Source organism: Hyperolius riggenbachi, chromosome 2 (assembly GCF_040937935.1).
Source record: "Hyperolius riggenbachi isolate aHypRig1 chromosome 2, aHypRig1.pri, whole genome shotgun sequence".
In the NCBI taxonomy this organism is placed as follows: Eukaryota; Metazoa; Chordata; class Amphibia; order Anura; family Hyperoliidae; genus Hyperolius; species Hyperolius riggenbachi.
Genome location: NC_090647.1, coordinates 272455359 through 272473055, shown reverse-complemented (window position 1 = coordinate 272473055; position 17697 = coordinate 272455359). Strand labels below are relative to the sequence as shown.

General features: G+C 42.4%; 1 protein-coding gene across 1 annotated transcript in view; it reads right to left on the bottom strand.

The window, feature by feature from the left end:
- Nucleotides 1-263: 263 nt before the first annotated feature.
- The window catches only part of LOC137544973 (uncharacterized), a 29595-nt gene continuing 12161 nt past the window's right edge, over nt 264-17697 (bottom strand). The window contains exons 3-6 of the mRNA XM_068266073.1: nt 9695-9920; nt 6970-7046; nt 3764-3893; nt 264-349 (exon numbers count right to left, since the gene is read on the bottom strand). Coding sequence (XP_068122174.1) covers nt 298-349; nt 3764-3893; nt 6970-7046; nt 9695-9920 — 485 coding nt within the window. The 3' untranslated portion in view covers nt 264-297. The remainder of the gene's footprint in view (nt 350-3763; nt 3894-6969; nt 7047-9694; nt 9921-17697) is intronic.

Here is a 17697-nt window from a genome sequence, read left to right as displayed (position 1 = left end):
AGAAGACAGAGTAGAGATGCCAGTTGTAAATTTCACAGACAGTGTGACCTGTTTCTTTAGCATCATGATTCATGCTGTAGTAAATTTATAGTCCAAGTGCTTAGATGTCAGATTTGTGAAATAAAGATAATGCAGACAAGTACAACCATGAGATAATACATACGTATTACATTTATGGACATTACATACATGGTTAATAGAACAATAGCAGTTGGAGCAAAGTCTATTATACAGAGATAGAGCAGTATAAAAATGATGATTATGTTCAGTTGATGATGATGAAGCCAGAATTTTTATTTAACAGTCCTGTTGACATTTCGTTGGTGCAAATACTTTGCTGCAGCAGCAGCTAAAAAGAAAACAAAGCATATTATAATTATAGTTTATATTTTAAACATAGGAATGTGATTGTTTTCAACGTGTGAATGTGGTGTAACTTCATAGTAGGAAGGAAGGAAGCTTGGTGATTATACTCAAAGTACAGGATTCTTAAAGGAGAACTCCTAGATTTGTTAAATGAAAGTATCCTCTTAATTCATCCAGGTCACTATGGGGGTGCGTAAGCCAGCATGTATTACCATCAAATGTGTGACGTCTGGAAATTTGTCCAGAGTGAGTGGTCTTTTATCCCACCTGGCTGGCCTGTTCCTCCTTCCTCAACATGTCTAGTCATGACTTCTTTACTTATATAACTCACCAGCATTCAGGTGGAAAACAGTGTTGAAGCCTCAGTGTTGGGAAGACGTCACCAGGCTGGAGCATGCTGATCAGTGAGGAGGAGGAGGGAGCGCCATATCAGCAGCAGGACAGGTGAGTTTACACTCCCTGCTGCTAACTCTGCGTTGGGAATGGAAGGAGGGTGGGGGGCTACCTAAGACAGGGGATGGGGAGCAGAGGGTACAAAGTCTTCATGTCTACCAATTACTGATACCTGGGAGGGATCACAAAGGTTACCTTATAATAATACCTAGAGGTGCAGAGTCTTCCTAATACTGATACATGGGGAGCAAAGGGGCTACTTAACGCTGATATCTGGGGGGAAGAACACAGACCACCTAACATTGATCAGGAGTCCTGGTAGAGGAAACCGGTGGTGCCAGAGGCACATCAGAGCTAGCATGTATGAGGATACAGTGGATTGACTAGCACTGTGTGTATCATAACGTGCCCTACCCCAGGGCCGCCATCAGAAATTTTGGGGCCCCTCACACATCATCAGGCCTGGGCCCCCCTCCCTGGGCCCACTCACTGATTGCTGTGCCCGCCCACTAGCCATCCCACTCCTGTGTCCGTGCACAAAGTGCGCTGCGGCGAAAAATGTGTATGGCTCAGACACTGAAGAAAGCGGCATGCACAGCGTGATACGGCAAAAAGTGGGCATGACCATGGCATGTTGTGGGTGGAGCCAAATACTGGCAAAATACAGGTAGTCCTTGGTTAACAAATGAGATAGGGACTTGTAGGTCCGTTCTTATCCATTCTCTTTTGTCCCCCTCTTTTATTCCCGTGCCTCTTTTGTCCCCCTCTGTCTCACCTCAATTTGTGCCTCTTTTGAACCCCTCTGTGTGGCCTCATGTTCCCGTCTCATCTCTTTTCTCCCTGTGCCTCTTTGTCCGTCTCTGTTCCCCCTGTGCCTCTTTTATCCCCATGTTACCTCTTGTCCCCTTCTGTCTCAGCTCGTCCCCCTGCCCTAGCCAGGTATAGGTCTCCCCAGTATAGGTTTCCAGGCATAGGTGCCCCCAGTATAGGTAGCCAGGTATAGGTTCCCCCAGTATAAGTAGCCAGCTATAGGTGGTGCCCCAGTATAGGTAGCCTGGTGTAGATGCCCCCAGTATAGGTAGCCTGGTATAAATGGTGCCCCAGTATAGGCCAGAAAGATACAGGTGCCCCGGTATAGGTGTTCAACTATAGGTGGTGCCCAGTATAGGTAGCCTGGTATAGTTGCCCCCAGTATAGGTATCCTGGTATGGGTGGTGCACCAACATAGGTTAGCCAGGTACAGGTGCCCCCAGTAAAGGTAGCAAGCTATAGGCGACCCAATATAAAGTAGCCAAGTATAGGTGGTGCCCCAGTATAGGTAGCCAGGTACAGGTGGTGCCCTCAGTAAAGGTAGCCAAGTATAGGTGATGCCCCAGTATAGATAGCCAGGCATAGGTGGTGCCCCAGTTTTGGTAACTAGGTATAGGTGGTTCGAGCCCCAGTATAGATAGCCAGGTATAGGTGGTGGCCCAGTATAGGTAGCTAGGTATAGGTGGTTCCAGACCCAGTATAGGTAGCCAGTCACAGGTGGTGCCCTCAGTAAAGGTAGCAAAGTATAGGTGGTGCCCCAGTATAGGTGTCCAGATATAGGTGGTGGCCCAGTATAGAAAGTACGCTGTAGCGGGCTCACTCATCTGCTTCCCACGTTCAAGCGATGATGTCACTCTTCTCTCAGTGCTGGAACGTGGTGTGCTGGTTAGTGAGCCACAGGCCCGCAACCAGCACATGTGCCCTTCCAGTGCTTTGCTCATTCGCATAGGTGAGTCAGCTAGTTTCTGGAGTTTTAGCTATTTAAAGTGAACCAGAGACGAAGCACCCTCATGTATTTTGCCATATATATCAGTGGGAACATTAGAGAAAACACCTACCCTGCTCTCTGTTTCATTCTTCACTGCTCAGTCTGCTTCTAATCAGCCCTGATAATCCCCGACTGAGCATTCAGTCTGGCTTTGCTCAGAAATCATTATAGCTCAGTCAGTCTTCTCTGATGTCTTTTCAAGCCCAAGCCTTTCCTCCTTCTGGCTCTGCTATAATGACTCAGCTATAATGATTCCTGAGCAAAGCCACACTTAATGCTCAGTTGGGATTTTATCAGGGCTGATCACAAGCAAGCTGAGCAGTGAAGAATGAAAAGCAAAGCAGGGTAGGTGTTTTCTCTAATGTTCCCACTAATATATATGGGCACTTCGTCTCTGGTTCACTTTAAGGACATTTGTTTAAGGGATTACTTACAAATGTCATTCCTGTTCAATACCCAATCCAAAGACACTTCATTTAGTTAAGCTACTTACACACGCTCAATTACTGTCGCCCTTAACAACTGTTAATCAATTGTTAAGGCGGATTTTCTAGGACAAAGCACTGAACAGCATGCACTGTTTTATGGAGAGGGGAAGATGGATGACAGAAGTTTAATAAGCAAGCAGTGCCCTGTGGCGTGGGGAAGAAAAGAAAACAAAGTACTCATTGTCGAGGCAGCTGTACACATGCTAGATGATCAGCTAAGATGTCCCAAAACAATCATTGCGTCTGAGCTTTAGTCAGCATGTATATGAGGATTTATCCACCAAATCCAAGCTCACGACACAAGCCCAGTATAGATGCTTAGAAAGCAAAGTGCCATCATTTGTATCGAGCCAGACTGTTGTAACCAGAGCTGGATTAAGATGTAATTGGGCCCTAGGCAAGGTAATAGATTGGGGCCCCTTGTGGTCCTTTTGGTCAGCTGAAGTGGAGAGAGGTCAAAGAAGGTGGCAGGTGGGCCCTTTTACACCCACTAGGCCCCAAGCACCTGCCTAGTTTGCCTGGTGAATGACACTGCTGTGGATGTAACTAAAAATCCAACTTCAAAGTCTGGTAATGTTACCTGAAGTAGTAACAGCTGACCTGTTATTTTAAACCATTGGTGGTAGCTGCAGTGTTGATCATATTTTGTAAAGTGATTATTATCTCATACAGTAGAACCAGAAGAAATATAAAATGCAGCGTTAGTAACAGGACTTACCAGCTCAGGAATAGTGCTGAAGTTAAAAAGGCCAGGGCCACGGCGAAGAGGATTGGAAGGATTGTTGTGAGGGCAATCATGGAACCATTTTGTGTGTTTGAACTAGTGTTGATTGAACGATAATCCTGTGCTGCAAGATACAATATCAATATATACTTATCATTACACTGTAATAACACTTCATGGAGGATAGGACTCTTTCATTAACAGGTTGCTGATAGGGAACCTGAAGTGAGAAGTATATGGAGGCTGACGTATTTATTTAATTTTAAACAACAAACATTGTCTGGCTGATCCTGCTGATAATACTTGTAGCCATCTAGCGATTTTGGCGGCCGATCGACCAAGGGCAGAACGGTCTCTGATTGAAACTGAATGTAAAGAGATCTGTTGGCCGTCATAGCCACAGGCGGATTCCCGATCAATTTCAGCATGAAAATTTGTGAGAATCAGTCCTGTGATGCTGCCTCGCTGCCCCCGGCTGCTGTCCCCCTAATGTTTTATGCCTCCCCGGTGCCCTGTGCAGTTATACTTTACCTGCCACTGTCCACACTCCTGCCATCCTCGTACTTCTGCATTTGCCCTCCGTGTGGTTGCTGGTGTTATAGCACGTGGGGTGCAAGTACGGCGGCCACAGCGGAGCACACTAGCGGCTGGCGTGACAGGTAAAGTATAACTGTGCAGGGTACTAAGGGGGATATAAATCATTGGGGGGGGGGGGGGGGCAGCAGCCGTAAGTTTCTGTCACCTTCGATAATCTTAGATTATCACACGCCATTACCGTGGCTCACCTGCTCAAACATGTTGACCCGAGATTTTCCACCAGTTTGGCCCAAAATTGGATGCATTGTCAACCAGCCATGCTCTTGGTGGCACAGATTTTCATTTGATTTTATTATAATTATTGAATTGGATTGTTGATCACCCACCAAGTCGAGTAATCAATGGGCACCTACAGACCCAGAACAAGCCATGCAAATTAGATATTTCTGACAAGAATCTGACAAGCATGTTTGTTTCAGGTGTGTTATCCAGACCCTACTGAAGCCAGTCAGTTTGGCAAGAAACCAGGAAACTAGTATTGTTTAAAAGGAAATAAATATGGCAGCCTCCCTATCTCTTTCACTTCAGACAAACTGCAGTTATTCAATATCTGCTACTTGAAGAGGAACCGCAATAACATATAGTAAAATGTGATAAATTATTCAGCACACCAATTTTCACCATAATTTTCAAAAACACTTCCTATAGCTATATATTGCTGTATATTGGTATGTAATTCTGCCCTCCCAGTGATGCCACAACCTAGAAATATGTAATATTCACTTGCATTGGTATTGCTTGGTATTGGCATTTGCCTGGGATTGTCAGACGCCCCAGGTCCTGGGCCTGAGACATATTGTCACTGCTGGTTCATGTCATGTTAAAGGACAACTGAAGTGAGAGGTATATGGAGGCTGCCATATTTATTTCCTTTTAAATAATACCAGTTGCCTGAAGGTCCTGCTGATCTGTTTGGCTTCAGTAGTGTTTGAATAACAACATCAACAAGCATGCAGCTTGAGGTGAGCGTTGAGGGCCCATTTAAAGTTTTGCTGGGGTGGTCCCATGGTTTTGTAGTTATTTCCCTGCCATAGGGTGTGGATACAGAAAGTACAACCCATTCAGTAGAGATAATGTACAACAGGATATATTGGCAGCGCTTCCAAATACAGGCTGCACCCGAGTTGACCAGCTGCATAGATGTGCAGAGCCCAAAACATGGGCAGATTACACAACTTGCATTCAAAACAGATGCAGCAAAGGAAGGCGTTAGCTTCCAAAACAGTTTGCGTGCAGATCGTTAGGTATTAGACTCTTCCACGCCAATGACGTGCCCTCACTGAAGCTGAATCCATGTGTATCAGTTTGCGTTCAATTTATTTAGATTAGGGCTTAGTGCATAGTTTTGCATCTGATTTGTATTCAAGGTGTGTATTCAAGTCCCTGGGAGGCGGTGCACGCCTCTGTTGGTTTCCTTTCAGTTACAGCCTGATTAGGAGCGCTGCCAATCTTTTCCCATGACTATAATGTGCCTAGCTGCAGCATTATAGTCATGCAAGGGGCATCCCAGAAGCATCAGCATGTGTAAGATCAGCAAGTATTTTATAAAAGCTGGTCTCCAATGTTTTGCACAGTGTGTGGTGTCTACACTGCCAGTATCTTCTTAGGAGATGGAAAGATTTGATCATTAATCAGTAGCTTACAAATGACAGACTTTAACTTCATGTAGGGCCCTTTTACACTAACCGTGTTTTCACCCAATTTTTAAGTCAAAACGTGGTCAACCTACCCAAACGTGACAATCGCATTGCAATGCCCACTATGTGATCAGAGAAAACTGTTGCATGCCAAATGCGATTTTTAGTGAAAAAGGGCCCATAGATTATGTGTTCATCAGAGCAGGGACAAGGTCCTCCAGCACCCAAGGCTGAGACACCAAAGTGCGCCCCTCCATCCCTCCCACCCCAGCTGTCACACACTGATTGCTATTAGATTAAGAGGGCCACAGGACCCACAACCTCCCCAACACCTTAATATCTAGTTATCTGGCTTGCAGTCACTGCCATGGGCAGCACGGTGGCGTAGTGGTTAGCACTCTCGCCTTGCAGCGCTGGGTCCCTGGTTCGAATCCCAGCCAGGGCACTATCTGCAAAGAGTTTATATGTTCTCTCCGTGTCTGCGTGGGTTTCCTCCGGGCACTCCAGTTTCCTCCCACACTCCAAAAACATACGGATAAGTTAATTGGCTCCCCCTAAAATTGGCCCTAGACTACAGTACTTACACTACATAATATAGACATATGGCAATGGTAGGGATTAGATTGTGAGCTCCTTTGAGGGACAGTTAGTGACAAGATCTATATATATATATATATATATATATATATATATATATATATATATATATATATATACACTGTACAGCGCTGCGTAATATGTCGGCGCTATATAAATACTAAATAATAATAATGTATCCCCTTTTCTTATTTCTTTCTGCTTCATACACAATTAGGAATGACAGCTGAATGAATTGTGCGCCCCATCCTACACTGCGCCCTGAGGCTGGAGCCTCTCCAGCCTATGTCTCGGCCCAGCCCTGGTGTTCATTATTTCAAGGCAAAATAGAATGACAAGCGCTCTTAGACTATGTATTTATTCACTTACGGTTTTTAAGAAAAAATTCGTCCGACCATGGAGATGTCCCATTAAGCACACCATTGCGATATACTAATATTATTACCCTTCAAAAAAGGAAAAACACAAAATAAATATATAAATAAAAATTACAGAACACACAATATGAAAAATGTCTTAAAGTAACTGCAACTGCTTTTGCAACTAATATTGTTGCATCATGCTTACAATATCATGGTTGTCAAATTTTTGGGAAGTGGAACTAACCATTTGAAAACCCAGACCTGCTGCAACATAAAATGCTTAGGGTAAGGGCCCATTCACACTAGAGCGTTTTACCGCGATTTCGGTAAAATGCTCAAACGCTAGCGCTTTTAAAAAGCTTGTGTAATAAAACCCTATGGGCCCGTTCTTACTTGGGCGATTTGCGCTAATTGCTGCAAATCGCGCAAAAACGCTAAACGCAAACGCATAGCCTGCACCATTTTCAGGCGATTTCCTGGCGAACGCGTTTTAGTGCTATAGAAGCGCTGAACGCGATCGCAGAAAAATCGCTGCGGTGTTCAGCGTTTTTTCCGCATGAAATCACGGAAAAATCACTGCTGCAAAACGCTGGCAAAAATCACTGGCGTTTTGCGTTTCTAAGTGTGGATGGGCCTTAAGACTGCATTATTTGCAACCCCACCACCTTCTCTGCAATGCTTATTTTGAACAACAAGGCTACAGGGAAACTGACTAATGTTTCTGCTAATGCTAATGACTTTGGCAATGGAGATGGTTTATGAGATGCTAATGATTCCAGCTTACAAACTGCGAATTGAACCAATTAAATGTACATCCTGCCAACTACCAGTAGTTAGTTTCCGAAAGGGGCAATTGAGCACTCATGAGTTTAACTGACTCAGCTTCTCTCTGTATTACTGATATGGTACTTGTTTCCCATCAAACAGCACAAAGCTAGTGGTAGCAGTGGTGAAATTTACATCAAATCACATCTTTGTTGGATTCTGGTCTGATATTGGGCTTGATGCACACTGCTGTGCTAGCAGTTATCATGCGATCTGCCGTGCGCAAAGGTTTGTGCGCGTAAAGGAGTATGTCCGTGTGTAAACGAATGTTTGTGTGCGATTACGTTACCTTCGTTTACATGCGAATGTAATCCTGCGCGCACGCAAACCCCACGCGGCAGATCGCATGATAACTGCTGTAGATATCACTGTCGCGCTGTCGTTTTGTGAGCGTTATAACACGCGTAACGGTTTTTGTGTGCAATTGCGAATTCTTGCATGAAAACATGGCAGTTTTCACGTAAAAATTCGTGTTTGTATGCGAAATTTGCTAATGCGCATGAAAACCGTTACGTGCCTTATAACGTGTGCAAAACCCTGGCGCGACCGTGATATCAGTTATCACGGTTTAGTGAATCAAGCCCATTGTGTGCTATGACATAGTAGATCAGGCAAATAATCAGTGTCAGCATGGCATCAATTACTTTCCTACAAACTGAGTAGTGTATGGTCTGGTTTAAATAAACCTTTCAGATGGCGGATTCAATTTCATACCTCGCAAGGGCCAAAAAGATGTGTATGGAGTATGTTTACCTATATGGAAATGCCACATCCAACTGCAAACATATAATGAGCAAACATCTCTAGTGGTCCACTTGCTAAATGTAGAACTATTCTTATGATTCAGTTGTCTTTTTTTGTTTGTTGAGGCATATCTCTAGACCAGAAATTAGTGAGAACACTTCCACCTGCTATCCCCTTTTAGGCCTGGAGCCCACTACAAAACGCTATCGCTAATCGCAATCGATAGCGTTATGTATGAGCGGTTTATAAGCGATTTCATGAGCGTTTTTGGGAACGATTTTAAAAAGTGTAATTAATTTGCCAGTGGTTGTGTAGCAATTAGCATTTTTAATTCTGATTGGTCCTTTCAATTAATTTTCATTTTGTTACAGTGTGCAATAATGTAAAAATGCTTGCAAAATCGCTCTGTGTAGGTTTTGACAAGTGATTATGCCAGTGTTTATATACTTTACATTGCAGAAAAGCTAACACTCAAAAATGCTGCATGTCCTGAGTTTTGCAATTTCGTAATCGCAATCGCTCCAGTGGAATTTGGCCTATCCATTAACATTAGCTGAGGGTTTAGGGAAATCGCTAGTGGTTTGAATCGCTCCCTAAACGCTCAGAAAATCGCTCTAGTGAGTTCCAGCCCTCAAGCTGTTATTCAATTATTCAATGAGGGATTGAGGATAATGTAAATGCAAAATTCAATGGAAATGATTGCAGGATGAGTATAGAGCCATTTGTTGCTTAGTATGGCAAATTTCTTCATCTGCAAGATAAGACCAGGAAGCAGTATATCCAATCTTCTGCAACCTGTAATTATAGGGTACCAAAGACTGACTTGCTCTATCCCTCTATCAGACTTGTTTGACTGCTGCTGTTGTTATGCGATGTTCTATAATTGCAAAGTGCAGAGTTGATATACACCCTCTTGATTATTTCATCGCTCAGGTGAATACAGCAATTAGATTTGCCAGTAATCTTTGTGTGATGACCAGGTGATAAGTAGCATGCATGCTGCAAGCTAAGTATCACTTCAAATAGGATATGGTCAAAGGTGTTCTAAAAAAACTGTGAGAAGAAGACGCAAACATTTATACTAGATTAAAGCTACTCCTCCCAACGATTACAAATATTAGACATGAATTATTAAAGTAAGAAATTGATCATTTCACACCTACCTGTAACCGCCTGGTAGGAGCAGAGGACCATTGCAGTATAAGCGGAATCCATCTCGAATGCAATACTCAGCAGCTCCAATGATTATTCCTCCAAATGGAGACATAAGTCCATAACAGAAATCCTGAGGAGTTCCAATTAATGCAGAAAAATATCCAGTAGTAGTGTAATTCCCATAGGTTGGTGGATAATACAGGCTTATTGTTGTGATATCAATACGATTATAAGCTGAAACATTAAAGAAAAAAAAAACAGCATGTAATGATACAAGAAGTCAAAATGAAATTGGCTGAAAAGCACATACAGATGTGGCCAGAAATATTGGTATAACTTCTAAAAATATGCTAGTTTTCCATGATACAGTCTGAAAAGCTAACATAACAAATGGCAAACACCATTCTTTGTCCCATAACCCAGAGACACCTTTGATTCAGGACATACAGTATAATGTAAATATTCTAACAAATAGAGAATAGCTTGGACATAATAATTAGTAACCTTTAGAGGTAGACCGTTAGCTTCAATTATAATCACAGGTGTCTTTAGCCAGCCACACAATCTTTCATGGAGAAAAGAAGTGACTCGGTCATTGGTATTCTTGGTGTTAAGAGGAAATGCAAGATCTATGTCTAAATAAACAAATTTATTGAAAACAAATTATGCCTTTGGGGGTACTTGGAAGCACTTGCATTCCTGACGAGCAGGTCCATACCGCGCACATGGGAGTGTGTGCTGCGCAGTGCGAAAAAGCACACAGGGACACAAGTGCTTCCGAAACCTTTTCCAAGGCTCCCGACGGTGTATTTAACTATTTGACCAGTTGGTTGAATAGCTTCGGGTTGGGGAGGCAGTGGGACGAGGGAGGTGGATAGGTCCAGTAAGGCCCTATGGGATCCAGAGCCTACCCTTTATCATTGGTAAGCATCTCATTTTTTTTCTTTTTTTATCTGGCTTTACATTTGTTTTAATGATGGTTTTATTTTTAGAGGCTATCAAGCACGCTAGGAGAAGACATGAAGAAATTCTGTCACATAAATGAGCTCTGTGAATGTTACTCACAACTTGATGTAGCAATGAATATCACTATGTTGTCAGTTCTTTGCATTCCTGGATACTGTGCTACACAACAGAGCTGTTCCAGTATTATTGTGTTTCCTGTTACTCCTCCCAATCTGTTGTTATAACGCCGAGGTTGACAGTTGAAGAGATCTGCATGGAAAAATAAGAACATATATGGTTAATGACTGCTACTCTGAGTAAAGTAATAAACACATTTATCATCACCATTGCACAATTCCTGTTCAGGGAACTGACCAAACACTGTTATTTGCTGCCTCTTTTTAGAGCTTCACACAAACACATTCTTCTTCAGGAAGGTACATTCTTACACTGGCCATACACCATACAATCTTGATTGTACAATCTTACAACTTCCATGTAGTGAGAGTTTAGCTAAATATTATGCATATTGTATTCTCAATCTGTTTGCCCTGATAATAAATAGATTTAATAAGAGTGTACAATCAAGATTGTATAGTGTATGGCACCTTTACATGAGAACTTATTCACCCTTTAAGGCTTTGTTCATACTATAGGCATAAACAAGCGGGGTAATGTGTTTTTTGTACACTTTGTCACACATACATTTAAATTACTACAGCATATTCCGTGCATTTCACTACTAAGGCTTGATTCACAAAAGCGTGATAACTGCTAGCACGGCAGTTATCACGCCATCTGCCGCGTGCAAAGGTTTGCGTGCGTAAAGGATTACGTTCATGTGTAAACTAAGGTTTGCGCACGATCACACATGCAAACTTTTGTTTACATGCGAACATAATCCTTTACGCGCGCAAACGTTTGCGCGGCAGATCGCGTTATAACTACCTTGCTAGCAGTTATCACACTTTTGTGAATCAAGCCCTAGGAGTGATGAGTGGCGTAGCAATAAGGGATGCAGAGGTAATGACTGCACCACGGCCCCTAGACCAGAAGGGCCCATCAAGGGCTCGCCTTCAACTGCTGTATTCACTCTTCATTGGTTCTATGCTAGTAATGATAACCTCTCTGTATGCACTGGGGCCCGTAGCTACTTAGCTACGCCACTGGGAGTGACGATGATGTGCAGTACTGCATAGGACCACTCACTGCAGTGATATCCAGACAATGATATATATATATATATATATATATATATATATATATATATATATATATATATATATATATATATATATATATATACAATGCTGGCTACAATTCTGTGGCTCTGTATTTGCAGTAACACACTGCACAACCATACAGTGAACAGTGTTGCTCGGATACCCCAATCACGGATTCAAATAAATCCGGATATGCCATGATTGTGATCCGGATTTGAAACTGACTTACGAATTTTATCCGTGATTGCCTGTAAAATCCGTGATCACGGATTAGACTTTAACATTAATAGGAAAGCCCCCATATATGCTACAATCACCACATTTGCATAGATTATAAAGGTGATCAATGGCTACAACTTAAACATTTTTTTTCAAAAAGACCTAATCGTTTTTGAGAAAATCTATTTTAAAATTTCAAATGAAAAAAAGTATTCGTGATTAAAAACCGCCAAAACCCGCCAACTTTAGCGGTTAATAGCAAAGCCCCCTTACTTGCTAGAAACACCAAATTTGCAGGATATGTTAAGTAGAACAGTGGGAACAAGGGGAGATTTTTTTTTAAAGACCTTATAGTTTTTGAGAAAAACGATTTTAAAGGTTCAAAGGAAGTTTGAGGAAAAAAGTATACATGTAAATGCGGTAAATACATTAACTGTCATTACCGCATTTAAATGTATTCGAATTAGAGGCCTAAAATTCTTGAAAATATGTACCGCTTCTAGAACCATAAATCCAGACAGAAAAGCACCACCAGGGAGGTTAATGTGGCTCTATGAAGTAGGACTTGAAACACCCAGAGTTACAGACTGCCCAGCAAGCTTACAGTAAACCAGAACAGCTCTACAAACCAGATTTTACATCAGACCCTTATGGCTGCTGTTTAGAATGCAGTCATCAAAATTAAGCCCTATTGAAAATAAAAATGCAAGAGAGTTTCTATGTTACTAATGATCTATTTACCATTAGTAAACGCCATACAATTAATTATCTCATAAGGTTATTAAAGGGAATCTGTAAAAAAAAAACAAAAAAAAACCAACAGCCCTCTGAGGGGTACTTACCTTGGGTAGGGGAAACCTCTGGAGAAGGTGCATGTTAAAGAGAACCTGTAACAAAAAAAGTTCCCCTGGGGGGTACTTACCTCGGGAGGGGGAAGCCTCAGGGTTCCAATGAGGCTTCCCCCACCCCTGTAGCTGCAGGCATTCCAGTGCTGGCTCCCTTGAAGTGTCCGGCAATCTTCCCTCGACAAGCTTGACAAGCGCTGATAAGCGCTGATTTATTTACCTTCCCTGGCTCCAGCGGAGGCGCTGTTGTGGCTCTCCGCACGGAGATAGACGGAAATAGCCGATCTCTGTCGGGTCCACTCTACTACGCAGCTGCAGGAGACTCGCGCCTGTGCAGTAGAGCGGGCCAACAGCGATCGGCTATTTCCGTCTATCTCCGAGCGGAGAGCCAATACTGCGCCTACGCTGGAGCCGGGAAGGTAAATATTTACATCTCCGCTGTTCAGGGAGCTTTATCGCCGCTGCCGTGGGACCGAGGAGGATGGGGGAAGCCTCAATGGGATCCAGAGGCTTCCACCACCCGAGGTGAGTACCCCCCAGGGGAGGTTTTTGTTTGTTACAGGTTTTCTTTAACAGTTATAAGTCCTTTCTCCAAGGCAGTACCCAGCTATTTTCGCATCTTAGGGATAATTTTATTATGTTTGCAGCTTTTCACCTTAAACTAAAACTGTAACAAAAAAACAGCACCTGAGGGGATACTTACCACAGGAGGGGGAAGTCTCTGGATCCTAATGAGCCTTGCCCTGCACTCTTCCCCTCCAGGATCCATCACTGGCAGCCCCAAACAGGGACAACGTAAATATTTTCCTTTCCGTGACTTGGGCCTGCACAGCGGAGTGGACCCGATTGAGCTTGGCCTGCGCTGGAGCCGGGAAGGTAAATCTTGCAGGCGCTATTGTACTTGCACCACAGCCGACAAGCCTGTTGGCTGTATTTTCGGGAGATGCCAGCGCTGGATCCCGGTGGGTGACGAGGATGTGGAAAGCCTCATTAGCATCCAGAAGTTTCCCCCTCCCAAAGTGAATACCCCCAGGGGCTCTTTGTTTTTGTTTTGTTTTTTGCTTAAGTTTTACTTTAAGGTGAAAAGCTACAAACATAATATAATTATCCACAACAATACTAAAATGGCTGGGTACTACCTTGGGGAAAGGACTTATCACTGTTACAATGCACCTTCTGAAGATTCCTTTGAGCTCTCTCAATCATACATGATGTTTACAGGATTATAGAATCTCCCTATGTAGATTTTAAGCAACGCAAAACAGTAATGATTAACAGCAAAAAATAGATACAAGAAGGTGAAAAAGGTCCTTGTCTGTGTTGACAAAAAGTAAACAGTTGAATTGCATAGCACTTCTTCCCTATAAGTTTATGAGAAGTCTTTAAACTCAGTTTCTAACCTTTCATAACTTGTATACCAATTTTATACTAACAAACTATAAATCTGGTATATTGTTTCAGACATCTATTGTGCATGGCAAAAGTGTATTTTTCCAACACTGTTTACAGACAGATTATGTAACTTTTTATTGACTATACCTCACTTCCACTGGGTCTGAAGTTGACATCAACTTGTTTAATCGAATGGTTACATTTTTTTTTTCATTTTCACAGAATACACAGATGTCAGCTAATGAGCTATCCGTTTTCTCCTCATAGGCCTGGTGCACACCAGAGGAGTTTTTCTGAGCGTTTTGAGTTTTTAAATCTGCTGCTAATGTTATCCTATGTGTCTGTGCACACTGGAGCAATGAGGTTTTGTAAAAAAAACCCATAGCATTACATTGGGAAGAGCTTTTAGAGGTTTCAAAAGCTCTTCCCAATGTAATGCTATGGGGTTTTTTACAAAACCTCATTGCTCCAGTGTGCACAGACACATAGGATAACATTAGCAGCAGATTTAAAAACTCAAAACGCTCAGAAAAACTCCTCTGGTGTGCACCAGGCCTTACTGCAGCAATCTTTGGATCGGTCCACGTGCAAACTGCTTCAATATGGATGCAATCAGCATAACAGCCGAATCAACGTGGAAGTATTAGCATCTCATTGACCATTGACATAGTAATTTAGAGTACTGGGTGGAGAACAGACATTATGTAATAGCATCTGTGTCTGTCCTGATCATACACTTAGGGCCTGTACACACTGAAAAACGCAACGCAAGCGCAGCAGTGTGTACAGGCCCTTACAGTGTGACTTGAAGTGCTGACTTGAAGATGCTCAGCCAAATAAAAAAAACTCAGCCAAATGAAAAAACTTTTAAGTTTTACTGTGAACCTCAATTAATATTAGTTTAATATATAACTACTATCATTATTTTTTTTTCTGCTTTTGCAGTGGTTGCTAAACATTCTTCAAGACCATGTCAGGATCAAAGTTATAGACCCCTGCATGTGTTAGTGGAATTGGACTAAATCTGTAAGACCACTAACTGATACAAATGTACTTTTTTCTGTGAGTACTTCTCACAGAAAGTACTACTGCGAGTACTACTGTCCCTGCCTGATACAGTCTTTGCCCATAGTAAAATATACTATATTGCTAGTACTATGAGATCCCTTGCCTTAGTTCCCATTACAGTTGCACAAATCAGTTGTATAAGCAAAACAACTCCAAGCTAGCTTGCTAATGCTATCAGCAATCAGAGTAGCTACATACAATTTCTCATTAAACCGTCTGCAGAGAAGTCACATGTCCCTTCATTTTAAGGTCTGGGGGTACCTGCTGATCATAGTGTCCAGTAGGACACATCCCCACCTTGAGATTGTTGACAGATTTTCTAGACCCCCTGGTCTTCTTGGGCTGCTGATTCATGGACCAGGGCATTATGAAATAGTCCACAAAAGACCAGAGCTGCATTTTCTAGAATCCTGCCAATTCAAATCTGCCAGAAGAGAATCCCAACTGCCATAATTCAGATCACATTCACCTTTGACCTGAATCCAAATAACAAAACTGCAGGTAACTTTCCTTTCAGGAACATATAAAAATGCAAATAGACAGACAGGGACATATGCAGACAGCTCACTACAATATTACTGTTTCTACGGGCAGCAGTGCACCGCGGGTTATGCTATTAGCGTGGCCCGTTATACTCAAGTAATGCAAGCATTGCTACAATAATAGAATCACTAAGTGTGTTGCCATAGCAATGCTCACGGTCCTGGAGAACACCGGGTCACACTGATAGCCTAACTCACGTTACAATGCTGCCGGAAGTGACGGCAATATGGTCGTGTGTTGTCTGCACTTAGCAATATTACCGCAGCTTCCTGTATCAACCCCAGTGTCTCTTACTATTTTCCAATATGACCCAGGCGAGGGTTTAGTAGCTCACAATAAATGAGTCCAAGCTTTGTAGACCACTTATAAAATTACCAGTGGGGTCTCTAAAGTAACAGTCTGGCATAACATACAATTAAAAACCTGTTGTCCAACTTTTTGACTACATAGTTATCATATATTGCTTTGACCAAAAGTAATGTCTTCTTCATAAACCACAATTCCCCTGCCCCATTATCCCAGTCACAGCAGCTAATACTGGGAGACGCCACCTTGCATCATAACAAAATATGTAATTCAATCTGTAAACACCACACTGCCAATTTTCTAAATGTACAACTTTCAATCAGTTTAGCTTGCACACAGAAGCTCCGTCTCCCAGAAACAGAAAGAAAACACACTCCTGGGAGAAAAGAAATCCTGCAAACCTTTTCAGGTTCTTCAAAATAAGTAACAATAGTGTAGCAGATAGATAGATAGATAGATAGATAGATAGATAGATAGATAGATAGATAGATAGATAGATACAAGTAAATATTAAAATGAACTTACACTGCCCATTCTGCCCATTCTGCCCATTCAGCGGAGTAACACAAATGAACAGTAGAACTGTCAGGCACCATATCTGTGGTCCAGACAGCTGCATGTTTCTTGTGAAGTAGTAGTGTTCCTAGCTCGCTCCTAGCCTGAATAAAAAATTGTCCCTGTTTCCAGCTGATATAAATTCTCAGGCACAAATAAAAATATTTACAACTCCACATTAAGGTCAGGTTTTTGCCCTCTGGGAATTTTAGTGTAATTAAAATTAGTTACCTCGTAAAAATATATTCTGGGCATGTTTGTGCCAGTTTTCCTCCCTTCTTGTGTGATAATCTAGTAATTATTCTTTTACTATGTGCTTCACTGGCAATGACCTATCACCAAACCATCACAGGGTTGTTTCAGTGCTCCTAGCAACATTACAACAGAGTCTCTGTACACCAGCATGACTGATCACATATGAATTGTCCTACATGGTACAAGATGTGAGCCAAAGGAAGAGATATTGGCAACAGTTTTACAGAGTTTATGAAGAGTTTATAATAATTTACATGGTTGAGCAAAATGTGTACAGCAATGTGTACAGCATTATGCACTAAGAGACAATACAAACAGTTCCCGGCCAAGGTGGCTGCTCAGGACTGCCTCTGCTGAGTATCTAGCATGTATATGGCAGCCCCAATGCATTGTCAAGGAAATCGTGGGCCAAGGACATTTTACTCCTACCCACTTCACTCACCTACCCACTCAGCCATGCGCCACGACATTGTCCCTCTGCCCCCACCAGAGCCGGATTAAGGTTAAATGGGGCCCAAAGCAATCTAACTGAATTGGTCCCCCCATCATGTCGTAATAGAATCAGAAGATGCAGCTGCACAGCAACATGCCGCACACACCAGGGCAGCCAAGCTACTGGTTGCTATGGGCAACAGCCCGCTTTCCTCTGTGAGTGCACGA